General features: G+C 53.3%; 1 protein-coding gene across 3 annotated transcripts in view; it reads right to left on the bottom strand.

The window, feature by feature from the left end:
- Window positions 1-15,675, bottom strand: part of TMPRSS9 (transmembrane serine protease 9) — a 41,186-nt gene extending 25,511 nt beyond the window's left edge. Inside the window, exons 1-4 of one of the 3 annotated variants that reach the window (XM_054465480.2) lie at window positions 15,447-15,675; window positions 11,017-11,183; window positions 4,058-4,185; window positions 519-660 (exon numbers count right to left, since the gene is read on the bottom strand). In XM_054465480.2, the coding sequence (XP_054321455.2) occupies window positions 519-660; window positions 4,058-4,185; window positions 11,017-11,158 (412 nt within the window). In that variant the 5' untranslated portion in view covers window positions 11,159-11,183; window positions 15,447-15,675. Of the gene's footprint in view, window positions 1-518; window positions 695-849; window positions 912-4,057; window positions 4,186-4,279; window positions 4,566-11,016; window positions 11,184-15,446 lie in introns of those variants that run through there. The other 2 variants (XM_054465479.2, XM_054465481.2) reach the window with 2 other exon arrangements.
- Between the last annotated feature and the right edge of the window lie 10,950 nt (window positions 15,676-26,625).

The raw sequence follows: 26,625 nt of genomic DNA, 5'->3' as shown, positions 1-26,625 counted from the left end.
AAAAAGGAAAAGAAAAGAGAAGACAAGACAACACAACACAACACTCTGGCTCTTTACAGAACAAGATGGCTGACCCCTGGTCCACACCATTAAGGCAAAGGCAACGTCAGTTTTTATGTTTGTTTGTTTGCTTTTGAAACGAAGTTTCACTCTTTTTGCCCAGGTTGGAGTGCAATGGCACAATCTCGGCTCATTGCAACCTCCGCCTTCCAGGTTGAAGCGATTCTCCTGCCTCGGCCTCCCATGTAGCTAGGATTACAGGTGCCCGCCACCACGCCCAACTGATTTTTGTATTTTTAGTACAGACGGGGTGTTGGCCAGGCTGGTCTCAAACTCCTGACCTCAGGTGACCCACCCACCTCGGCCTCCCAACGTGCTGGGATTACAGGCATGAGCCACCACACCCAGCCAGTTTGTTTTCTTTTTATGGGAAGGAGTGGTTATCAAAATGTATCTTGCAATGCCTGCCCCCCTCCAGCCTCCTCGTGATGAGGTTTCGGTCTCGGCTGCCCACTCACCTGTGAGCTCGGCCGACACAATTGTGCCATAGGCAGCCAGGGAGATGCCGTGCTCCCGCAGCCTTGCCCGGATCCCTCGCTGCAATAGCTCCTCCTCCAGGCCCAGGCTCAGCGTCTGGAGGGGTCGCAGCAGAAAGTGCAGCTGGAAATGTACGAGGACACTGGAGTTCCCATCCCTACAGGTATGGAGGAGAGGCCCTTGGAGAGGGAGGGGCTCCTCCCTGCTGGAATCTTCTGAAATCTTCTAGAATCTTCCAAACTTTTCTGGAATCCTCCAGAAACTCCCAGATGACCACCAAGTTTCCTTCACCCAATGGAAGCTCCAACTCACCTGTAATTCAGCACCGTGCAACCCACGCAGCTTGCCTCTGTCTTCTGAAAACTACTTACAAACTGCAATAGAAACAAGAACATCAAATGTTGAGACCCACAGCATGGGCACCCTGGCACTGCAGAGGCCTGTCAGGTGTTGGAGGGAGCTGGAGAAGGGGTTGGTTCCATGGGAAAGCATTTCCTTTTGTTTATTATTTTAAATTTTTATCTGTAGGTACGTATGTGTGTATGTATGTATTTTGAGACAGAGTCTGGCTCTGTCGCCCAGGCTGGAGTGCAGTAGCGCAATCTCCGCTCACTGCAACCTCCACCTCCCGGGTTCAAGTGATTCTGCTGCCTCAGCCTCCCAAGTAGCTGGGATTACAGGTGCCCGCCACCATGCCCAACTAATTTTTTGTATTTTTAGTAGAAATGGGGTTTCACTGTGTTGGCCAGGCTGGTCTTGAATTCCTGACCTCGTGATCCACCTGCCTTGGCTTCCCACAGTGCTGGGATTACAGTTGTGAGCCACCACGCCCAGACTTATGTTTTATCTTAAAATTTTTTTATTGTTATTATTATTATTATTTTGAGACAGAGTCTTGCTCTGTCACCTGGGGTAGAGTACAGTGGCACGATCTTGGCTCATTGCAACTTCTGCCTCACAGGCTCAAGCAATTCTCCTGCCTCAGCCTCCCAAGTAGCTGGGATTACAGGCACACACCACCATGCCTGGCTAATTTTTTGTATTTTTTAGTAGGGACAGGGTTTCACTATATTGGCCAGGCTGCTCTTGAACTCCTTACCTCGTGATCCGCCCACCTCAGCCTCCCAAATTAGCCGGGCATGGTGGTGTGTGCCTGCAGTCGCAGCTACTCGGGAGGCTGAGGTGGGATGATTACTTGAACCCAGGAGGCGTTACAGGCGTGAGCCACCACGCCCAGCCTATTTTTTAAAATTATTATTTTTCGAGATGGAGTCTCACTCTGTCACCCAGGCTGGAGTGCAATGGCGCAATCTTGGCTCACTGCAACTTCCGCTCCTGGGCTCAGCCAATCCTCCCACCTCAGCCTCCCGAGTAGCTGGGACTACAGGCACACACCATCACGCCCGGCTAATTTTTGTGTTTTTAGTAATGATGGGATTTCACCATGTTGCTCAGGCTGGTCTCAAACTCCTGACCTCAGGTGATCCACTCTCCTCAGCCTCCCAAAGTGCTGGAATTACATATGTGAGCCACCCACCATGCCCGCCTGGAGTGCTCTATTTAATACGAGATTGCTGATGTGGTCACATATCTGTTTCTCTCCGAATAAAATGGAAAACATTATTTTTTCATTGAGATATAATTCACTGTGTCCTGTGTCCGAGCCTGGACCCTTTTCCTGGCTGAGTCATGTTCCAGTGTGTGCATAGCCACGCTGTGTTTCCCTGTTCATCCGTTCATGATATCTGAGTTTCCACTGTTACCTGTTATGAGCCATGCTGCTGTGAACATCCACGTACGGGTTTTCGTGTGGACATACATTTTTTTGTTTGGTTTGGGTTTTTTGAGACGGAGTCTCACTCTGTCACCCAGGTTGGAGTGCAGTGGTACAATATCGGCTCACGGCAATCTCCGCCTCCCAGGTTCGAGTGATTCTCCTGCCTCAGCCTCCCAAGTAGCTGGGATTACAGGCGTGTGCCACCACGCCTGGCTAATTTTTGTATTTTTAGTAGAGACGGGGTTTCGCCATGTTGGCCAGGCTGATCTGGAACTCCTGACTTCAGGTGATCTGCCCCCGCCTCGGCTTCCCAAAGGGCTGGGGTTACAGGCGTGAGCCACCGCACCCCGCCTGGATATACCTGTTGACTCGTCTTGGGTAGACCCTCAGTATTGGAACGGCAGGTCACATGTTCACTATGTGTAACCATGTGAGGAGCTGCCAGCCTGTTTTCCATGCAGCTGCACTACTGTTTTTCGGTTTGTTTTTGAGATGGAGTTTCGCTCTTGTTGCTCAGGCTGGAGTGCAGTGGTGCAATCTCAGTTCACCACAACCTCCGCCTCCCAGGTTCAAGCAATTCTCCTGCCTCAGCTTCCCGAGCAGCTGGAATTACTGGCATGCACCACCACGCTTGGCTAATTTTGTATTTTTAGTAGAGATGGGGTTTCTCCATGTTGGCCAGGCTAGTCTCAAATTCCTGACCTCAAGTGATCCACCCTCCTCGGCCTCCCAAAGTGCTGGGATGACAGGCGTGAGCCACTGCGCCCAGCCTACACCACTGTATTATCTTTTCCTGCTTTCTGGGAATGCCTCATTTTACATTCCCCAGGCCGTGTGCGGTGGCTCACGCCTGTCATCCCAGCACTTTGGGAGGCCGAGGCGGGTGGATCACTTGAGGTCAAGAGTTCAAGACCAGCCTGGCCAACATGGTGAAATTCCATCTCTACTAAAAATACAAAAATAAGCTAGGTTTGGTAGTGGGTGCCTGTAACCCTGGCTACTCAGGAGGCTGAGACAGGAGAATCACTTGAACCTGGGAGGCAGAGGTTGCAGTGAGCCACGATCCTGCCACTGCACTCCAATCTGGGCAACAGAGCAAGACTCTGTCTCAAAAAAATAAAATAAAACACATTCCCCAAGCTGTGCATGAGGGCTCTGATTCTCCTTTAGAATAAAATGTAAAACTCTAAATGTGGCAGGTCGGGTACGGTGACTCACGCCTGTAATCCCAGCACTTTGGGAGGCCGTGGAGGGAAGATCATTTGAGGTCAGGAGTTCAAGACCATCCTGTCCTACATGCCGAAACCCGTCTCTACTAAAAATACAAAAATCAGCTGGACCTGGTGGTGTGCACCTGTAATCCCAGCTACTTGGGAGGCTGAGGCAGGAGAATCGCTTGAACCTGAGCAGCGGAGGGTGCAGTGAGCCAAGATCATTCCACTGCACTCCAGCCTGGGTGACAGAGTGAGACTACGTCTCAAAAACAAAAAAACAAACCTCTAAATGTGGCCTAAAGTCCCATGTGAGTGTGTCCCCAGTGAATACAGCTCTGCCTTGCAGGTATCTGCCTTGGCCACCTGGCCTCGTCCTGCCTGCCCCATGGCCTGGCCTCCCGGTCTCACAGCCTCCACCTCAGCCTCGTTGTCTGTAACCTGCCTCCCTCCCACGTGGAAAGCAGCTCCAGGTCAAAGCCCCCGGCCACCCGCTCTTCCTCCCTGGCCCCCAAACACAGACCACCCTCACCAGTGCCTCCAGGGTGGGCGTCAGCATGCGGTGATAGTCCGAGGTCTCCCGCTGCAAACTGCTGGCCCACCGGATTCCCCGCAGCTCGGCCGTGTGGTCCACGTGGATGCCCTGTGTAGAGAGGAAGGCTGGGGACGAGACCAGGGCCCGTGAGAGAGCCCACCTTTGGGGGCTCAGGGCTCCTCTGGGCTGCCACCCGGGCCCCGCCCTGTCTGCACCCACACGCCCTCGTGGTCACTCCTGACACGCAGTGGGGACTCCTGACACGCAGTGGTCACTCCTGACACGCAGGCTGCCCTGAATAGCTACTCACAGGGCTCTCCCTCAATTCCCAAAAGCATCCTGGTTTGGAGCTGAATTCTACCACAGCCACCCACCCGAAGGTCCCCAGGTACAGCACAAGGTGGATGAGCGCCAAGTGAGCCCCAGACGCCCCCACGTTTTCCTGGAAGGCAGAAAGAGGTCCTGCTCATGCCTGTCTCCCATGCAGAGCCTGGCCCAGGATCTGAGCTGACTTCAGGGAGTAACCTCTGGGATGGCATCAGGACATGGTGAAATGACAGTCCCCGCCTCCTACTGCAGGGGCATGAGCACAGCCAGAGGCTATCAGGACTCTCCAGCCACAGTCCCATGAGGTCACCTTCAAAAACCACTGGTTGGTTTGTGTTTGTTTGTTTGAGACAGAGTCTCGCTCTGTCACCCAGGCTGGAGTGCAGTGGCGCCATCTCGGCTCACTGCAGGCTCCGCCCCCCGGGTTCACGCCATTCTCCTGCCTCAGCCTCCCAGGTAGCTGGGACTACAGGTGCCCGCCACCACGCCCAGCTAATTTTTTTGTATTTTTAGTAGAGACGGGGTTTCACTGTGTTAGCCAGGATGGTCTCTATCTCCTGACCTCGTGATCCGCCCTCCTCGGCCTCCCAAAGTGCTGGGATTACAGGCGTGAGCCACCACGCCCAGCCTATTTGTTTTGAGACAGAGTTTTGCTCTTGTTGCCCATGCTGGAGTGCAATGGCATGATCTCGCCTCACCGTAACCTCCGCCTCCCGAGTTCAAGCGATTCTCCTGCCGCCTCAGCCTCCAGAGTAGCTGAGATTACAGGCATGCACCACCATGCCCAGCTAGTAGAGACGGGGTTTCTCCATGTTGGTCAGGATGGTCTCAAACTCCCGACCTCAGATGATCCGCCAGCCTTGGCTTCCCAAAGCGCTGGGATTAACAGGCATGAGCCACTGTGCCCAGCCTTGTTTGTTTTGAGATAGGGTCTCACTCTGTCACCCAGGCTGGAGTGCAGTGGTGTTTTCTCGGCTCGCTGCAACCTCCATTTCCCGGGTTCAAGCGATCCTCCTGCCTCAGCCTCCTGAGTAGCTGGGATTACAGGCGTGGACCACCACACCTGGCTAGTTTTTTTGTATTTTTAGTAGAGACTGGGTTTCACCATGTTGGCCAGGCTGGTCTGGAACTCCTGACCTCAGGTGATCCACCTGCCTTGGCCTCCCAAAGTGCTGAGATTACAGGCGTGAGCCACTGCACTCAGCCTTAATTTTTGTATTTTTAGTAGAGATGGGGTTTCGCCACGTTGGCCAGGCTGGTCAGGAACTCCTGACCTCAGGTGATCTGCCCGCCTCGGCCTCCCAAAGTGCTGGGATAACAGGCGTGAGCCAGCGCACGCGGCAGAAAGCACTGGTTTTTAGCTGTTGGCTATGTTGTGTCCAAAGTACAACGTACAGCAAAAATAATAATCATAAAAAATTCCTATGCTGATTCAAGCAGCAGCAGAAAAAAATCTAAATAAAAACTACGAGGGCAACCACAGAAACCATGAGAGCACGAGTTTTGGTCAAAAATACGTTAAAACTACCAGAAGTGCACGCCAGCGCAAAAAAATGGCCGTAATTACATTTAAACGATGCAAATAGCAACCGCGTAAACCGTGAAAGCTGGGTCCCAATTCCGTTTATCCTAAATGGATAGATATGCTAGATGGGTATTTACGCAGCCATATATTCAGTAGATAGAGTATTCTGAACCAATTCTAAAAACGGTATGTTTTCTCGTTTAAGAAACTAAAAATAAAGAAACACGCGCACGCTGGTGGGCAGACTGAATTGCCCCGCCTCTGTGTTCCAACCTCACTGTTTCTACTCTAAACAACTGCAGACTCAGGAAGTTGCAGAAATAGTTCAGAACGTCTCCCGCTCTCCACTCAGCCTCTCCTGACATCTCCAACTAAAATGGTGAGCTGTTTGGGAAGGGCTGAATTCTCAATTTTTAAGAATGTTTTATTTTTTTGAGACAGAGTCTCTATTGTTCGGGCTTCAGTGCAGTGGCGCAATCACGGCTCACTGCAGCCTCGACCTCCTGGGCTCAGGTGATCCTCCTGCCTCAGCCTCCCAAGTAGCTGGGACCACAGGCGCCCACCATCATGCCTGGCTGCCTGGCTTTCTCTCTCTTTCTCTTTTCTTGACAGAGTCTCACACTCTGTTGCCAGGCTGGGATGCAGTGGCACAATCTGGGCTCACTGCAATCTCTGCCTCCTGGGTTCAAGCGATTCCCTTGCCTTAGCTTCCCGAGGAGCTAGGACTACAGGCACGTGCCACCACACCCAACTAATGTTTTTTGTATTTTAGTAGAGGCACGGTTTCACCATGTTGGCCAGGATGGTTTCAATCTCCTGACCTCATGATCCGCCCGACCCGGCCTCCCAGAGTGCTGGGATTACAGGCAGGAGCCACCGCACGTGGCTTTTCTCTTTTTTGGAGACATGGTCTCCCTCTGTTGCCCAGGTTGGAGTGCAGTGGCACGATCTCAGCTCACTGCAACTTCCACTTCCCGGGTTCAAGCAATTCTCCAGCCTCAGCCTCCCGAGTAGCTGGGATTATAGGCACGCACCAGTCTGCACAGCTAATTTTTGTATTTTTAGTAAAGACAGGGTTTCACCATGTTGGCCCAGGCTGGTCTCAAACTTCTGACCTCATGATCCGCCTGCCTCGGCCTCCCAAAGTGCTGGGACTACCGGGGTGAGCCACCATGCCCGGCCCTGGCTAATTTTTTGCATTGTTTATAGAGACAGGGTTTCGCCATGTTATTGTGTCTGAAATTCGTGGGTTCTTGGTCTCACTGACTTCAAGAATGAAGCTGCGGACCCTCGCGGTGAGTGTTACATTTCTTAAAGATTGTGTGTCCGGAGTTTGTTCTTTCTGATGTTCAGATGTGTCCGGAATTTCTTCCTTCTGGTGGGTTCATGGTCTTGCTTGCTTCAGGAGTGACGCTGCACACCTTCCCAGTGAGTGCTGCAGCTCTTAAGGCAGTGTGTCTGGAGTTGTTCATTCCTCCCGGTGGGTTTGTGGTTTTGCTGGCCTCAAGAGTGAAACTGCAGACCTTCGCAGTGAGTGTTACAGCTCATAAAATCACCGCACACCCAACGAGTGAGCAGCAGCAACATTTCTTGCAAAGAATTAAAGAACAAAACTTCTACAGTGTGAAAGCGTCCCCAACCCGGTTGCCGCTGCTGACTCCAGCAGCCAGCTTTTATTCCCTTATCTTGCCCCACCCACATCCTGCTGATTGGCCCATTTTACAGAGTGCTGATTGGTCCATTTTACAGAGAGCTGATTGGTCTGTTTTGACAGGGTGCTGATTGGTGCGTTCACAATCCCTGAGCTAGACACAGGGTGCTGATTGGTGCATTTACAAATCTTTAGCTAGACACAAAAGTTCTCCAAGTCCCCACTAGATTAGCTAGACACAGAACACTGATTGGTGCGATTGGTGCATTTACAAACCTTGAGCTAGACACAGGGTGCTCATTGGTGCATTTACAAACCTTTAGCTAGACTTAAAATTTCTCCAAGTCTCCACTAGATTAGCTAGACACAGAGCACTGGTTAATGTGTTTATAAACCTTGAGCTAGACACAGAGTGCTTATTGGTGCATTTACAATCCTCTAGCTAGACATAAAAGTTCTCCTAGTCCCCACTAGATTAGCTAGACACAGAGTGCTGATTGGTGCATTCACTAAACCTGAGCTAGACACAGAGTGCTGATTGGTGCATAGACAATCCTCCTAGACATAAAAGTTCTCCAAGTTCCCACTCCACTCAGGAGCCCAGCTGGCTTTGCCTGGCCCTGGCTAATTTTTTGCATTTTTTGTAGAGACAGGGTTTCGCCATGTTACCAGGCCGAACTGGAACTCCTGGGCTCAAGCAATCCTCCCATCTCAGCTTCCCAGAATGCTGGGATTACAGGTGTGAGCCACTACGCCAGGCATCATGTCCTTTTTTCTTTTTCTTTTTTATTTTTTATCAGGGTGTCGCTCTGTCTCCCAAGCTGGAGTGCAGTGGTGTGATCATAGCTCACTGCAGGCTCAAACTCCTGGGCTCAAGCAATCCTCCCACCTCAGTCTCCCGAGTAGCAGAGACTACAGGCATGCACAACCACTCATTTTTACTTAAAACATTTTAAAATTTTAGTTTTAAATGTTTCTTGTTTTTATTATTTAATTTTTGTAGAGATGGGGTCTCGCTATGTTGCCTAGGTTGGTCTCGAACTCCTGGGCTCAAGCGATCCTCCTGCCTCAGCCTCCCAGAGTGCTGGAATTACAGGCGGGAGCCCCCACACCTGGCCTTAAGTGCTTCTTGAAAGACTTCCTGGTGGGGCGTGGTGGCTCATGTCTGTAATCCCAGGACTTTCGGAGGCCAAGGCAGGTGGAGCACTTGAGGTCAGGAGTTCGAGACCATCCTGGCCAACATGGCAAAACCCCATCTCTACTAAAAATACAAAAATTAGCTGGGTGTAGTGGCACACACCTGTAATCTCAGCTACCCGGGAGGCTGAGGCAGGAGAATCGCTTGAACCTGGGTGGTGGAGGTTGTGATGAGCCGAGATCGTGCCATTGCACTCTGTCGCGCCTGGGACACAGTGAGACTCCATCTCAAAAAAAAAAAAAAAAAAAAGGACTTCCTTTCAGGGGGGTCCTGATGGGAATTACATTTATCTGTTGTTCCCAAAATGTATTTGTTACAATGCAGATGAGAAACTCTGCCCGCCCCCGCCTCTCACTAGTGTGACAGACACACACACACGCATGCACACAGATACACACGCAGACACACATGCACACACAAACGCATGCAAATGAACACGTGTGCACCACGCACACACTCATGCACACACAAATACAGGAGGAACCCAAATTGTATTGCACTTGGTACCTACAGCCACTAGAGGGCCTCAGTCAAACACGTCTGGCTCTGGGAGTTTCCAGAAGTTCCACAAATATTTAAAAAAAAAAAAAAATTAGGATTCTCATAGGATCGCGAACTTACTATTTTGCCACACAAGAGCATTTCTCCCCAAATTGCTGTTTATTATCATTTAAATTTTAAAATTAACTTTTTTTTTTTTTTGAGATGGAATCACTCTGTCGCCCAGGCTGGACTATCAGGGCATGATCTCGGCTCACCGCAACCTCTCTCTCCTCCTGGGCTCAAGCAATTCTCCTGCCTCAGCCTCCCAAGTAGCTGGGATAGCAGGCGTGCACCACCATGCTCAGCTATTTTCTTTTTTTCTTTCTTTTTTGTATTTTCAGTAGAGACGGGGTTTCACCATGTTGGTCAGTGTGGTCTCGAACTCCTGACCTCATGATCCGCTCACTTCAGCCTCCCAAAATGTTGAGATTACAGGTGTGAGCCACTGCACCCGGGCTTATTTTTTATTTATTATTTTTTTTTATTTTTTGAGATAGAGTCTCACTCTGTCACCCAGGCTGGAGTGCAGTGGTGTGATCTCAGCTCACTGCAACCTCTGCCTCCCAGGTTCAAGCGATTCTCCTGCCTTAGCCTCCTGAGTAGCTGGGACTACAGGCGCCACCACGCCTGGGTAATTTTTTGTATTTTCTGCAGAGGCAGGGCTTTATCATGTTGCCCAGGCTGTTCTCAAACTCCTGGGCTCCGATGGTCCTCCCGCCTCAGCCTCCCAAAGTGCTGGGATTACAGGCGGGAGCCACCACGCCCAATCTAATTGCTCGGTTTTATAAAAATACTTTTGGGGCCGGGGGCGGTGGCTCAAGCCTGTAATCCCAGCACTTTGGGAGGCCAAGGCAGGCGGATCACGAGGTCAGGAGATCGAGACCATCCTGGCTAACACGATGAAACCCCGTCTCTACTAAAAATACAAAAAATCAGCCGGGGGTGGTGGCAGGCGTGGTGCACACAGCTACTCAGGGAGGCTGAGGCAGGAGAATGGTGTGAACCCAGGAGGGGGAGCTTGCAGTGAGCCGGGATCACGCCACTGCACTCCAGCCTGGGCGACAGAGCCAGACTCCGTCTCAAAAAAAAAAAAAAAAAAAAAAAAACTTTTGGGTATTTTGCTGATTTGCCAAAATTTAAAACAAGGTCATTTCCCTGTCTCTGTTTCTCTGTCACCCCAGCTGTGAAAACTTCCTTCGGGAGCTTCTTTAGTCAGGAAAACTGACACACGCAGGAACTCATCTGCTCCACTCCCCGCCCCCCTGCCTGACCTAGGGCAGCCTTCATTTCCACGCCTAGACACTGCCCTTTGATTCTTTTTTTTTTTTTTGAGACGGAATCTGGCTCTGTCGTCCAGGCTGGAGTGCAGTGTCGTGATCTCGGCTCACTGCAATCTCCGCCTCCCGGGTTCACGCCATTCTCCTGCCTCAGCCTCCCGAGTAGCTGGGACTACAGGCACCCGCCATCGTGCCCGGCTAATTTTTTTGTATTTTTTAGTAGAGATGGGGTTTCACCGTGGTCTCGATCTCCTGACCTCGTGATCCGCCCGCCTTGGCCTCCTAAAGTGCTGTGATTACAAGTGTGAGCTACCGTGCCCAGCCGACACTGCCCTTTGATTCTAAGATGGCCAAGGAGACACCATCAAGTCACTTCCCGGTGACTTTGCACACGTCCCTTGTTTTGTGAACCCAGCCAATCCCATAGCCACTTACCCAAAAGGACTCCCAGGGTGAGGACGACAAGGCTGGCGGCCACCACGCCAATGGTAGCCGCTCGACAGCACGCGGCATCTGGAGCGGGGACTTCCTTGGTTGTCCTGGGCACAAGGTGTACATCAGCTACAGTGGGCTCCATGGCTCAGAGACATGCAGACAGCAAGCTGGATGCCACACACCAAGACAGAAACATGGGGTCAGAGGCTGAAAGTGCTTCTCTTCCCATAAGCAAGGGTTGCAACTATGCCCTTAAAAATGGCTGGGCGTGGTGGCTCACACCTGTAATCCCAGCACTTTGGGAGGCTGAGGCGGGCAGATCATTTGAGGTCAGGAGTTCCAGATCAGCCCGGCCAACATGGTGAAACCCCATCTCTACTAAAAATACAAAATTAGCCAGGCATGTTGGTGCACACCTGTAATCCAGCTACTCGGGAGGTTAAGGCAGGAGAATCGCTTGAACCCGGGGGGCAGAGGCTGCAGTGAACCGAGATCACGCTACTGCACTCCAGCCTAGGTGACAGAGCGAGACTCCAAAAAAAAAAAACACCGGACGCGATGGCTCATGCCTGTAATCCCAGCACTTTGGGAGGCCAAGGTGGGTGAATCACTTGAGGTCAAGAATTTGAGACCAGCCTGGCCAACATGGTGAAACCCTGTCTCTACTAAAAATACAAAAAATTAGTCAGGCGTTGTGGCGGGTGCCTGTAATCCCAGCTACTCAGGAGGCTGAGGCAAGAGAATCACTTGAACCCGGGAGGCGGAGGTTGCAGGGAGCTGAGATTATGCCACTGCACTCCACAGCCTGGCAACAGAGCGAGATGCCGTCTCAAAAAAAAAAAAAAAAAGGTGGAACGTGACTGCTGGCTGGGCCGCTGCGTGAGGGTGAGGGACTCCCATGGGTCGCTGTGGTCCATTGCTAGAAAGAGTAAGTCTGAGGTTCCCACAGCTGCTGTAACAAAGGACCCCACGCTTGGGGGCTTAGAGGAACACTGAGTTATTGGCCAGGTGTGGTGGCTCACACCTGTAATCCCAGCATTTTGGGAGGCTGAGGCGGGAGGATTGCTCGAGCCCAGGAGTTTGAGACCAGCCTGGGCAATATAGTGAGACCCCCATCTCCACAAAAAATAAACAAAAATTAGCCAGATGTGGTGGCTCATGCCTGTAATCCTAGCCACTCAGGAGGCTGAGGCAGGAGGATCGCTTGAGCCCAGGAGACAGAGGCTGCATTGAGCTGTGATTGCACCACTGTACTCCAGCCTGGGTGACAGAACCAGACCCTGTCTCAAAAAATTTAAAAATGGAATACTAATTTATTATCTCACAGTTCTGAAAGTCAGAAGTCTGAGATCCATCTTGCAGGGCTCACCATCGAGCTGTGGGCGGGCCTGGGTCCTTCTGGGGGCTCCAGGGCAGAATCCGTTTCCCACCTTTACCAGCGTCTCAAGCCTCAGGGCCCCTTCTTTCCCCTTCACAGACACAGTGCAGCCTCTTCTGGTCTCTCTCTGACTCTCACCCTCCCGCCTCCTTTTTTTATTTTTATTTTTTGAGACAGGGTCTTTCTCTGTTGCCCAGGCTGGAGTGCAGTGGTGTGATCACAGCTCACTGCAGCCTCCAACTCCTGGGCTCAAGTGATTCTCCCACCTCCGCCTCCTAGTAGCTGGGGCCACATGTGTGTGCCACTACGCCTGGCTAATTTATTTTTTTGTAGAGAGGGAGTCTTCCTATGTTGCCCGAGCTGGTCTCGAACTCCTGACCTCACACGATCCTCCCACCTGGGCCTCCCAAAGTGCTGGGATTACAGGCGTGAGCCACCGCGCCCAGCCTGAGTGCCATCTTTCGAAGGGAGGTGCATCAAAGAATTTGTGACCACAGACTCTTTTTCTGTCACACACATCAACAACTCCTGTTGGCTAGAGTTCAAAACAGATTCCTAATCCAGTCATTCCTCACTATCTGTGCAGCTATGGCTCTGGACAGGCCACCAGCCTCCCGTCTGAAGCGAGGGGCCTCTTTCCTCCCTCCCTTGCTCCTCTGTGAGCTGGTCACAGCCGTTAAAGGTGCCTTTGAAGTGTTCATCGGATTACATCCTCCCCGGCAACACACACACTAAAATCCCTCCAGCAGCCTAAAACCCAAAGTTCTCCTGACCTTGACACCCCACCCCTGATTTTTTTTTTTTTTTTTTTAAAGAGAGAGAGAGTCTCTCTGTTGCCCATACTGGAGTGCTGTGGTGCGATCTCGGCTCACTGCAACTTCAAATTTCCGGGCTTAAGTGATCCTCCCACCTCAGCCTCCCATAGCTGGGACCACAGGTGTGCGTCACCACGCCATGCTCATTTTCCTTTCTCCCTTCCCTTTCTCCCTTTCTTCCTTCCTCCCTTCCCTTTGTCCCTTCCCTTCCCTTCCTTTCCTTTCTTTTCTATTGAGATGGAGTCTCGCTCTTGTTGCCCTGGCTGCAGTGCAGTGGTGTGATCTCGGCTCACTGCAACCTCTGCCTGCCGGGTTCAAGTGATTCTCCTGCCTCAGCCTCCCCAATAGCTGGGATTACAGGCGCCCAGCACCACACCTGGCTAATTTTTATATTTTTAGTAGAGAGGGGGTTTCGCCATGTTGGCCAGGCTGGTCTCGAACTCCTGACCTCAGGTGATCCACCCACCTTGGCCTCCCAAAGTGCTGGGATTACAGGCAAGAGCCCTGCCTCACTCTTCTATTTTTTTGTAGAGAGGGGATCTTGTTATGTTGCCCAGGCTGGTTTTGAACTCCTGACCTCAAGTGATCCACCCGCCTTGGCCTCCCAAAGTGCTGGGATTACAGGCATGAGCCACTGCACCCGGCCTCATTTTTCTATTTTTTGTAGAGAGGGGATCTTGCTATGTTGCCCAGGCTGGTTTTGAACTCCTGGCTTCAGGCAACCTTCCCTCCTCAGCCTCCCAAAGTGCTGGGACCACAGGTGTGCTGTGCAGTGGCGTGATCTCACTACAACCTCCACCTCTCAGGTTCAAGTGATTCTCATGCCTCAGTCTCCCAAGTAGCTGGAACCACAGGCGCGTGCCATCACACCTGGCTAATTTTTGTATTTTTAGTAGAGACGGAGTTTCACCATATTGGCCAGGCTGGTCTCAAACTCCTGGCCTCAAGTGACCCACCTGCCTTGGCCTCCCACAGTGCTGGGATGACAGGCGTGAGCCACTGCGCTGGCAGTGGTAAATATTTTCATGCTCACAAGGCAGTCAGGACTGTGTCCCTTCACTCTCCCATTGTCACGCTAAAGCAGCCGACCACATGTAAAGAATTAGACACAACTATGTTCTCATCACACTTTATGGACACTAAAATTCAACTCCTGGCTGGGCGCAGTGGCTCACGCCTGTAATCCTATCTTTGTTTTTTTTTATTTTTGAGACGGAGTCTCGCTGTGTCGCCCAGGCTGGAGTGCAGTGGTGGGATGTCTGCTCACTGCAAGCTCTGCCTCCCGGGTTCACGCCATTCTCCTGCCTCAGCCTCCCAAGTAGCTGGGACTACAGGCGCCCGCCACCATGCCTGGCTAATTTTTTGTATTTTTAGTAAAGCCGGGTTTCACCATGTTAGCCAGGATGGTCTCAATCTCCTGATCTCGTGATCCGCCCGCCTCGGCCTCCCAAAGTGCTGGGATTACAGGCGTGAGCCACCGCGCCCGGCCAATCCCATCTCCTTAGGAGGCCGCGGCAGGACAATCGCTTGAGTCCAGGAGTTTGAGACCAGCCTGGGCAACATAGCAAAACCCCCATGTCGACAGAGAATAAAAATTAAATTAGCTGGGCGTGGTGGAGCGCGTACCTGTGATCCCAGCTACTCAGGAAGCTGAAGTGAGAGGACTGCTTGAGCCCAGGAGGTTGAGGCTGCAAGGACCTGTGATCACACCACTGCACTCCAGCCTGGGTGACAGAGCGACACCCAGTCTCTAGTAATAATAATAAAATGAAAAAATAATTCTGCAGAGCAGATCTGGCTCTGGCCCACAGGATGTTGTTTCCTGACCCCCTGGAATAGATACATAATCTTTTTTTATTTTTTAGAGACAAGGTCTTGCTCTGTCACCCAGGCTGGAGTTCAGTGGTGCTATCATGTCACCGCAGCCTCTACCTCCCAGGCTCAAACGATCCTCCTGCCTTAGATTCCAGAGTAGCTAGGACCACAGACATGCCACCACACCCGGTTAATTTGTTTATACTCTGTAGAGATTGGGGTCTCACTATGTTGTCCAGTCTGGCCTTGAACTCCTGGCCTCGAATTCCTGGCCTCAAGTGATCCTCCTGCCTCGGCCTCCAAATGTGAGCTGCTGTATCTGGCCACCTCTCTGGCTGTTTATAATCATTTGCCAATCCCTGTTCCAGGCGATCTCCCGCTGATGAGTCATCACTAAGGCTTTGAAATGTAAGAGGATGTACAAACATGAGTCCCAGAACATGGCCAGGTGGCAGCCGTGTGCAACGGCGACACCGTGACCTTCATCCGTGCTCCTGCCGCTTTCAGTCTCGTTGGAGCAGGGGATTCACCCACAGTTTCCGTGAGAAACTGCCTCTGTGTCGCATGGATCCCTAAGCAGAACTGGGCAGCTGTCGGCCCCTGAGGGATGTAACGGGACACCTGGGGCAGGCAGATTCCACCAGGAGCACTGGGATCCCACCTCCTGGGATTCAAGCCCTGTGTGAGCTCCGCCCCCTGTGTGAGCTCCGCCCCCTGTGTGAGCTCCGCCCCCTGTGACCCTTTCTCACCAATGGATGGGCCGAGGTAGCCACGGTGGCCTCAGGTGATCCGCCCGCCTCAGCCTCCCAAAGCGCTGGGATGATGGGATTACAGGTGTGGGCCACAGCATCTGGCTTTTCTCTTTTTTTTTTGAGATGGAGTTTGGCTCTGTCACCCAGGCTGGAGTGCAGTGGCATGATCTCAACTCACTGCAACTTCTGCCTCCTGGGTTCAAGCAATTCTCCTGCCTCAGCTTCCCAAGTAGCTGGGATTACAGGTGCATGCCACCACATCCAGCTAATTTTTTTTTTTTTTTTTTTGAGACGGAGTCTCACTCTGTCTCCCAGGCTGGAGTGCAGTGGTGCAATCTCAGCTCACTGCAAGCTCCACCTCCTGGGTTCACGCCATTCTCCTACCTCAGCCTCCCAAGTAGCTGGGACTACAGGTGCCCGCCACCACGCTCAGCTAATTTTTTTGTATTTTTAGTAGAGATGGGGTTTCACTGTGTTAGCCAGGATGGTCTCGATCTCCTGACCTCGTGATCCACCTGCCTCAGCCTCCCAAAGTGTTGGGATTACAGGCGTGAGCCACCGTGCCCAGCCACACCCAGCTAATTTTTGTACTTTCAGTAGAGATGGGGTTTCGCCATGTTGGCCAGGCTGGTCTCGAATTCCTGCCCCCAGGTGATCTGCCTGCCTCGGCCTCCCAAAGTGCTGGGATTACAGGCGGGAGCCACCACACCTGGTTCTCTAGCTTACATTCTTTTACACTCGTGAGACCCCAACAGACCTTAACCTCAAACTCTGCATGTTCTCAGCCTGCAGGGACGCCTTTCTCTGCAGAGGGGGTGAATCACCTCCACATTGTCTGCAAGGTGGATCTCATTGCCTCCCCTCCGCCTCAGCTCCCCTGGGATGCTGTGTCTGCTGCGTGGGTGGAGAATGATTCATGCCTGGCCTCCAACACACTTTTCCCCATTAGAAACCCACAGAAAAGGAAGCTGGGGGAACAGTGCCATTCTGTTTCCCCGGGTGGGGTCCCCTGGACGTGCCCACGTGGCCGAGGGCTTCTCTGGAGGGAGTGGAGTTGCTCTGGATGCCTGTGGGGATGAAAACCAGGCCTGGGTGGGCAGATAAGATACAGAACACCGCGTGGAGCTTGAGTTTCAGACAATCAAACATCCTTTTGTAGCCTAAGTGTGTCCCTGGGATGGTTCACTCTATGCAATACCTTGGCTGGGCTTTGGTTGTTTGGTCAAACATTATTCTAGCTGTTGCTGTGAAGGTAATTTTTAGATACAATTAACATCTATTTATTTATTTTTATTGTTTTGAGATGGGGGGTCTCACTCTGTCCCCCAGGCTGGAGTGCAGTGGTGTGATCATAGCTCACTGCAGCCTCAATCTCCTGGGCTCAAGAGATCCTCCCACCTCAGCCTCCAGACTAGCTGGAATATGGATGTGTACCACTATGCCAGCTAAGTTAAAAAATGTCTTTTATAGAGTCAGGGTGCAGTGGCTCATGCCTACAATCCCAGCACCTTGGGAGGCCGAGATGGGAGGATCACTGGAGCCCAGAGCTCAAGACCAGCCTGGGTCATGTAGGGAGACCCTGCCTCTAAGAAAATTTTAAAAATCGTCATTTTTTCTTTTTTTTTTTTTGTAGAGATGGGGTCTTGCTATGTTGCCTAGGCTGGTCTGGAACTACTGGCTTCAAGCCATCTTCCTGCCTCAGCCTCTCAAAGTGCTGGGAACCACTGCACCCACCCAGCCCAATTAACTTCTCCTTTTTTTTTTTTTTTTGACGGAATCTAGCTCTTGTCACCCAGGCTGGAGTGCAGTGGTGCAGTCTCGGCTCACTGCAAACTGCCTCCCAGGTTCAAGCAATTCTCCTGCCTCAGCTTCCCAAGTAGCTGGGATTACAGGTGCCTGCCACCATGCCTGGCTAATTTTTGTATTTTTAGTAGAGACGGGGTCTTGCTATGTTGGCCAGGCTGGTGTGGAACTCCTGATCTCAGGTGATCCACCTGCCTCGGCCTCCCAAAGTGCTGAGATTACAGGCCTGAGTCACTGCGCCCAGCCCCATTAACATTTAAATCAGTAGATATTAAATAAAGCGGGTGACCCTCCATAATGTGGTGGGCCTCACCCAATCAGTCGAAGGCCTTAAAAGACTGAGGTTCCCCAAGAGGAAGGAAATCTGCCTCCAGATAGCCTTTGGGCTCGAGACTGCAGCATCAGCTCTTCCCTAGGTCTCTGGCCTGCCCTGCAGATTTCAGACCTGCAGCCCCTCAATGGTATGAGCCAAATCCTTAAAATAAATCTCAATCTGTGTGTGTGTACATGTGTGAGTCTGTGTGTGTGTGGGTGTGCATCTGTGTGTGGGTGTGCATCTGTGTGTGCGTGTGTGCATCTGTGTGCATGTGTACGTTTGTGTGTGCATGTGTGCATCTGTGTATGTGTGTGTCTGTGTGTGCATGTGTGCGTTTGTGTGTGCATGTGTGCATCTGTGTGTCTGCATGTGTGGACGTGTGCGTTTGTGTGCATGTGTGCATCTGTATATGTGTGTGCGTCTGTGTGTGCATGTGTGCGTTTGTGTGTGCCTGTGTGCATCTGTGTATGTGTGCATGTGTGGGTCTGTGTGTGCATGTGTGCGTTTGTGTGTGCATGTGTGTGTCTGTGTGTGTGCATGTGCATCTGTGTATCCACTCAATTGGTCCTGTTTCTCTGGCGAATTCTGTCTCTTAACCTGTATTTTAGTATAAGTATGTCTCTCTTGTGCAAAATTTAGGATATTCTCCTACTAAAAAAATGTTTTGGCCGGGCGCGGTGGCTCACGCCTGTAATCTCAGCACTTTGGGAGGCCAAGGCGGGTGGATCCCCTGATGTCAGGAGTTTGAGACCAGCCTGGCCAACATGGCGAAACCCCATCTCTACCAAAAATCAAAAAATTAGCCGGGCATGGTGGCGCATGGTTTCTTGGGAGGATGAGGCAGGAAAATCACTTGAACCCCAGAGGCAGAGGTTGCAGTGAGCGCTCCAGCCTGGGCGACAGAGTGTGACCCTGTTTTACACAAAAGAAACATTTTGGTTGTTAATCTGAAATTCTGGCTGGGCGCTGTGGCTCATGCCTGTTATCCCAACAGTCTGGGAGGCTGAGGCAAGTGGATCACCTGAGGTCAGGAGTTCGAGACCAGCCTGACAACATAGTGAAACCCCATCTCTACTAAAAATACAAAATTAGCTGGGTGTGGTGGCACACGCCTGTAATCCCAGCTACTCGGGAGCCTGAGACAGGTCAATCTCTTGAACCCAGGAGGTGGAGGTTGCAGTGAACTGAGATTGCACCACTGCACTCAAGCCTGGGCGACAGAGCAAGACTCTGTCTCAAAATGAATGAATGAATGAATGAATGAATGAATGAATGAATACATATCTGAAATTCTAATGTCTCCGAGTGTGCTCAATGTTTTATTGTTGAGTCTGGCAACCCTATGCTGGGGCCCAGCCAGAATGTTCCCTCCTCAGGGGAACGTGTCCTTCTGGGAACAGCCACTCCATGCCTGGCCGCTACCATCCAGAGCCAATGAAAAAGGAGAGATGTACTGGGGTGGCGGGGAGTGAGGCAGGGGTGGCGGGGAGTGAGGCAGGGGCGGTGGGGAGTGAGGCAGAGGCGGCGTGGAGCCAGGCAGGGGCGGTGGGGAGCGAGGCAGGGGCGGTGGGGAGGCAGGGGCAGTGGGGAGTGAAGCCGCACCACACTTTCCCATTTACTCTTACACTTGAGTTGAACTGCCTTCAGAGGAGCCAGAGAATCTCCAAGAATCACTTAATGGATGGTTTAGAAACAAAAGACACCAAGATTCACTTCTATGATTAGAGCTGGAAAGGCACATTTAGAGTATGAGCTCACTCCCCAACACACACACACACACACACACACACACAGTGTTCATTCAACCCCAGCTACCTCTGCTGACCCTGCCCCACGGGTTTTCTAAGGATTCCTGTGTTCTCTAAATGGTCTTGTCATCACCATCATTGGTTCACAGAAAGGACTCCATGGCTATTTAGCATCAAACATAGAAGCGCCATTCATTTCACTCTCTCCATCCAGCCAGCCTTTACGATGGGCCAGGCCTGGCTGCATTGAACCCTGAATGAGACAGATATGATTCTCTGAGCTCAGAGAGCTTTAATCCGAGTGGAAGAGGCCCAGATTCATTAACAAGATGCTACAAGAATGGCTCAAAACTAGAAGCACAACCAGGAACTTTGAATCTGTGTACAGGGGTCTTTGATTTAGACACGCAGTCAGGGGAGGGTTTTCTGAGAGAGTGATGAGTTATTCAAGTTCGGAAGGATAAATAGGAATTGAGTAAGCATCCAGTGGAAGGAACGGATCCTACATGGCAGGGATAAAGTATCTAGAATCCCTGTGGCAGGAGCAAGGAAGTCAAGACTAATGTAGAGAAAGTGTATTAGTCAGCTATTGCTGTGTAACAAATCAGCACAAACTTAGCAGCTTCAAACAACATGCACTTGTTATCTCCTCATTTCCTGGGGTCAGGATTCTGACAGGGTTTAGCTGGGCCTTCTGCTCAGCATCTCATGAGGCTGCAATCCAGGTGTTAGCTGGGCTGCATTCTCATCTGAGGCTCGACTGGGGAAGAATCCATTGTCTTTTTTTTTTTTTTTTTTTTTTTTGATGGAGTCTTGCTCTGTTGCCCAGGCTGGAGTGCAGTGGCATGACTTTGGCTCACTGCAACCTCTGCCTCTCAGGTTCAAGCAATTCTGCTGCCTCAGCTTCCCCAGTAGCTGGGATTACAGGTGCATGCCACCATGCCTGGCTAATTTTTTTTTTTTTTTTTTTTTAGTAGAGACAGCATTTTGCCATGTTGGCCAGGCTGGTCTTGAACTCCAGACCTCAAACGATCCGCCCACCTCAGCCTCCCAAAGTCCTGGGATTACAGGCATAAGCCAACGTACCTGGCTTTTTTGTTTGTTTGTTTTTTAAGACAGGGTTTCACTCTGTGGTCCAGGCTAGAGTGCAGTGGCACAATTGTAGCTCATTGCAGCCTCAAATTCTTGGGCTCAAATGATCCTCTTGCCTCAGTCTCATGACTCTCTGCATGATTCTCCCACTAAGTGGGAGCTGAGAGCATAAACAGTCATACAACTACACCAGCAAAGTCCAAAATGGCAGCCACTGGCCCCTTGTGGCTATTAAAACTAAAGTTAATTACAACCAGCCAGGTGCAGTGGCTCATGCCTGTAATCCCAGCACCATGGGAGGCTGAGGCACTATGGGAGGCTGAGCACTATGGGAGTTTGAGACCAGCTTGGGCAACATAATAAGACCCCATCTCTATAAAAAATAGAAAAAGTAGCTGGGCGTGGTAGCATGCACCTGTAGTCCCAGCTACTCAGGAGGCTGAGGACTGGTGAGCCAAGGAGGTCGAGACTGCAGGGAGGTGTGATTGTGTCACTGCATTTGAGATGGGCAAGAGAAAAGAAAGAGAGAGAGAAAAGAGAATGAGAGAGAGAGAGAAAAAGAGAGAGAGAAAGAGAGAGAGGAAGGGAGAGAGGAAGGAAGAAAGAGAAAGAAAGAAAGAAAAAGAAAGAAAGAAAGAAAGAAAGAAAGAAAGAAAGAAAGAAAGAAAGAAAGAAAGAAAGAAAGAAAGAAAGAAAGAAAAAGAAAGTTAGTTTAGGGAACGTCAGGGCCTAGTGTGGGGTGGGGTGTAGGAGAACTGCGAGAGGTGAGGTAGGAAGGCCCAACAGCCCCATCTGGAATGCTGCTGTGCACCACACTCAGAAGCTCAGGCTTTGTCTTAGGACACACATTGCTGGAGAGCTGTTCCACATCAAGCATATTTAGAAAGTTTTGCCACCTACATTCTTGACTTCTCCCTCCAGGTATCTGATAGGGTTTGGCTGTGTTCCCACCCAAATCTCATCGTCAATTGTAGTTTCCATAATCCCCACATGTCATGGGAGGGACTAGGTGGAGATAATTAAATCACGTGGATGCTTTCCCCCATGCTGTTCTCATAATAGTGAGTTCTCACACGATCTGATGGTTTTATAAGGGGCTTCCCCTTTGCTGGGCTTTCATTCTTCTCCTTCCTGCCTCCATGTGAAGAAGGACGTGTTTGCTTCTCCTTCTGCCATGATTGTAAGTTTCCTGAGGCCTCCCCAGCCGTGCTGAACTGTGAGTCAATTAAAACTCTTTTTCCTTTATAAATTACCCAGTGTCAGGTAGGTTTTTAGATGGAGTCTCGCTCTGTCACCCAGGCTGGAGTGCAGTGGCACAATCTCAGCTCACTGCAACCTCTGCCTCCCGGGTTCAAGCAACTCTTCTGTGTCAGCCTCCCAAGTAGCTGGGTCTACAGGCGTGTGCCACCACGCCCAGCTAATTTTTGTATTTTTAGTAGAGACAGGGTTTCACCATATTGGCCAGGCTGGTCTCGAACTCCTGGACTCGTGATCCACTTGCCTCGGCCTCCCAAAGTGCTGGGATTACAGGCGTGAGCCACTGCACCCAGCCTTGAGTATGCTTTCATTAGCAGCATGAGAACAGACTGACACAGTGTCCCATCAACACTTACAGGGACCAATGGTCCTAGTTTGCCCAGGACTGTCCCTGTTCAGCACTGAAAGTCTCATGTCTCAGGAAACCACTCAATTCCAATCAAACCAGGACAGTTGTCACCCTATAAGTAATGCCTAAACACAGTTGTCTAAATCTATTTTTGTCCTGCTGTAAAGAAATACCCAAGACTGGGTGATTTATAAGGAAAAGGGGGGTCAGGTGTGGCAGCTCACGCCTGTCATTCCAACACTTTGGGAAACAAGGCAAGAGAATCATTTGAGGCCAGGAGTTTGAGACCAGCCTGGGCAACATAGTGAGACCCCATCTCTACAAAATGTAAAATTTAGTAGTCTCAGCTACTCAGGAGGCTGAGGCAGTAGGGTTAATCACTCGAGCCCAGGCAATCGAAGCTGCAATGAGCTATGACTGTGCCAGCCTGGGTGGCAGAGGGAGATCCTGTCTTTGCAAAAAACTTGTAAAAATTAGCCAGGCATAGTGGCACATATCTGTAGTCCCAGCCACTTGGGAGGCTGAGGCAGGAGGATCACTTGAGCCTGGGAGGTCGAGGCTGCAGTGAGCTATGATCACACCACTGCACTCCAGCCTGGGTGACAGAGTGAGACATTGTCTCAGAAAAAAAAAAAGAGAGACAGAGAAAGAGAAGGAAGGAAGGAAAGAAGAAAGGAAGGGAGGGAGGGGGAGGGGAGAGGAGGAGGGGAGAGGGGAATAGGGAGGGGAGAGGGGAAGAGGGAGGGGAGAGGGGAGGGGAGAGGGGAGGGGAGAGGGGAGGGGAGGGGGAGGGGAGAGGGGAGAGGAGAGGGGAGAGGGGAGAGGGGAGAGGGGAGAGGGGAGAGGGGAGAGGGGAGGGGAGAGGGGAGAGGGGAGGGGAGAGGGGAGAGGGGAGAGGGGAGAGGGGAGGGGAGACGGGAGAGGGGAGGGGAGAGGGGAGAGCGGAGAGGGAAGGGGAGAGGGGAGGGGAGGGGAGAGGGGAGAGGGGAGGGGAGAGGGGAGGGGAGAGGGGAGAGGGGAGGGGAGAGGGGAGAGGGGAGAGGGGAGGGGAGAGGGGAGAGGGGAGAGGGGAGGGGAGAGGGGAGAGGGGAGAGGGGAGGGGAGAGGGGAGAGGGGAGGGGAGAGGGGAGAGGGGAGGGGAGAGGGGAGAGGGGAGAGGGGAGGGGAGAGGAGAGGGGAGAGCGGAGAGGGGAGGGGAGAGGGGAGAGCAGAGAGGAGAGGGGAGGGGAGACGGGAGGGGAGAGGGGAGGGGAGAGAGGAGAGGGGAGAGGGGAGGGGAGGGGAGAGGGGAGAGGGGAGGGGAGGGGAGGGGAGAGGGGAGAGGGGAGGGGAGAGGGGAGGGGAGAGGGGAGAGGGAGAGGGGAGAGGGAAGGGAGAGGAGAAGGGGAGAGGAGGGGGAGGGGGAAGGGGAGGGGGGAGGGGGGAGGGGGAGAGGAGAGGGAGAGGGGAGGGGAGGGAGAGGAGAGGGAGAGGGGAGGGGAGGGAGAGGGGAGGGGAGGGGGAGGGAGAGAGGGGGGAGAGAGGGGGGAGAGGGGAGGGGGAGGGGGAGGGGGAGAGGGGAGGGAGAGGGGGAGGGGGAGAGGGGAGGGAGAGGGAGAGGGGGAGGGGGAGAGGGGAGAGGGGGAGGGGAGAGGGAGAGGGGAGAGGGAGAGGGGAGGGGGGAGAGGGAGAGGGAGAGGGAGGGGGGAGAGGGGAGGGGGGAGAGGGGGGGGGGAGGGGGAGAGGGGGAGGGGAGGGGGAGAGGGGAGAGGGGGAGGGGAGGGGGGAGAGGGGGAGGGGAGAGGGGAAAGGGGGGGAGGCGAAAGGGAGGGGGGAGGGGAGAGGGAGAGGGGAGAGGGGGAGTGGGAGAGGGGGAGGGGAGTGGGAGAGGGGGAGGGGGGAGTGGGAGAGGGGGAGGGGAGAGGGGGAGAGGGGAGAGGGGAGAGGGGAGAGGGGGAGAGGGGGAGAGGGGGAGAGGGGAGAGGGGGAGAGGGGGACAGGGGAGAGGGGAGAGGGGGAGAGGGGGAGAGGGGAGAGGTAAAGGGGGGAGAGGGAGAGGGGAGAGGGAGGGGGGAGAGGGAGAGGGGAGAGGGAGGGGGAGAGGGAGAGGGGAGAGGGAGGGGGAGAGGGAGAGGGGAGAGGGGAGAGGGGAGAGGGGAGAGGGGAGAGGGGAGGGAGAGGGAGAGGGGAGGGGAGGGGAGAGGGAGAGGGGAGAGGGGAGGGAGAGGGAGAGGGGAGGGGGAGGGAGAGGGAGAGGGGAGAGGGAGGGGGAGAGGGGGAGGGGAGGGGAGAAGGGAAAGGGAGGGGGAGAGGGGAAAGGGAGGGGGAGAGGGGAAAGGGAGAGGGGGAGAGGGGAAAGGGAGAGGGGAAAGGGAGGGGAGAGGGGAGAGGGGGAGTGGGAGAGGGGGAGGGGGGAGTGGGAGAGGGGGAGTGGGAGAGGGGGAGAGGGGAGGGGGAGAGGGGAGAGGGGAGGGGGAGGGGGGAGAGAGGAGGGTAGAGGGGAGGGGAGGGGGAGGAGGGGAGGGGAGGGGGAGGAGGGGAGGGGAGGGGAGGGGAGGAGGGGAGAGGAGGGGGGAGAGGGGAGGGGGAGAGGAGGGGAGAGGGGAGGGGAGGGGGAAGGGAGGGGGAGGGTGGAGGGGAGGGGGAGGGTGGACGGGAGGGGAGGGGAGGGTGGAGGGGAGGAGGGGAGGGGGGAGGGTGGAAGGGAGGGGAGGGGAGGGTGGAGGGGAGGAGGGGAGGGGGGAGGGGGGAGGGGGGAGGGGGAGGGGGAGGGAGAAGGGAGGAGGGGAGGGGGAGGGGAGGGGGAGGGGAGACGGGGAGGGGAGACGGGGGAGGGGAGGGGGAGGGGAGGAGGGGAGGGGAGACAGGGAGGGGAGGAGGGGAGGGGGAGGGGAGGAGGGGAGGGGGAGGGGAGGAGGGGAGGGGGAGGGGAGGAGGGGAGGGGGAGGGGAGGAGGGGGAGGGGAGGGGAGGGGAGGAGGGGGAGGGGAGGAGGGGAGGGGAGGGGAGGGGAGGGGAGGGGGAGGGGAGGGGAGGAGGGGAGGGGGAGGGGAGGGGAGGGGAGGGGAGGGGAGGGGGAGGGGAGGGGAGGGGAGGGGAGGGGAGGGGGAGGGGAGGGGAGGGGAGGGGAGGGGGGAGGGGAGGGGGAGGGGGAGGGGAGGGGGAGGGGGAGGGGGAGGGGGAGGGGAGGAGGAGCGAAAGGAAGAGCAGGTGTGATGGCTCATGTCTGTAATACCAGCACTTTGGGAGGCTGAGGCAGAAGGACTGCTTGAGCCCAGGATGTTGAGACCAGCCTGGGCAACACAGTGAGACCCCATCTCAAACACATACATACATACATACATACATACACATATACATACATACAGTAAAAAAGAAAGTACGTACGAGGAACTGACATATGCAGGACTGAAATGTGAGCCGTGAGAGCCGGTTGGCCAGTAACAATAAAGCCAAGAGCCCCAGGGACAGCAATTGTGGGACACACCTGAACTGTCTCCAAGCAGAAATGACCAGCATGCAGATAGCCAGGAGTGGGGATCTGTGAACAGAAAGGGACTCAGGAGAAGCCAGCGTGAGGGGGCTGCCCACCCGCGGCCACACCAGCTTCTCGGGTTCTGGGCACACTGGGCCAGACACGCACTGGTGTGCCTCTGCCCCGGCGCGACCCCGCCTGGCCCTCCTTGGAGGCCAGAGAAATTGCATCCTGGCAGCTGGCAGGCCTGGTGGAGAGCAGGCAGAAATCAGGCAGCGGAATCTTCCTTTGAACCAAGCAAAGCTCAGAAAGGCCTTGACTCCTCGGTCCAGAGAATCTGACAGTGTCTCTGGGTACGTTCCTAGAAATGCATTTTGGGGCTGGGCGCAGCGACTCATGCCTGTAATCCCAGCACTTTGGGAGGCCAAGGAGAGCGGATCATTTGAGGTCAGTTTGAGATCAGCCTGGCCAACATGGTGAAACCCCATCTCTACTAAAAATACAAAAATTAGCCGGGCGTGGGGGCGCTTGCCTGTAATCCTGGCTACTAGAGAGGCTGAGGCAGGAGAATCGCTTGAACCTGGGATGCGGAGGTTGCAGTGAGCCAAGGTCGTGCCACTGCACTTCAGCCTGGGCAACAGAACAAGACTCTGTCTCAAAAAGAAAAAAAAGAAATGACATCTCAGGTGGGGCCTGTGGCCACAGAATAATGACTCTGACATCCAGGTCCTAATCCCCAGAATCTGTAAATATGGTGCCTTCCACGGCCAAAGCGACTCTGCGGGTGGGACTGAGTGAAGGACATGGAGATAGGAGATAATCCTGATGATC

Source organism: Pongo pygmaeus, chromosome 20 (genome assembly GCF_028885625.2).
Source record: "Pongo pygmaeus isolate AG05252 chromosome 20, NHGRI_mPonPyg2-v2.0_pri, whole genome shotgun sequence".
Taxonomy (NCBI): Eukaryota; Metazoa; Chordata; class Mammalia; order Primates; family Hominidae; genus Pongo; species Pongo pygmaeus.
The sequence above is the reverse complement of the archived record's forward strand: the minus strand, read 5'-3'. Positions and strand labels throughout refer to the sequence as shown.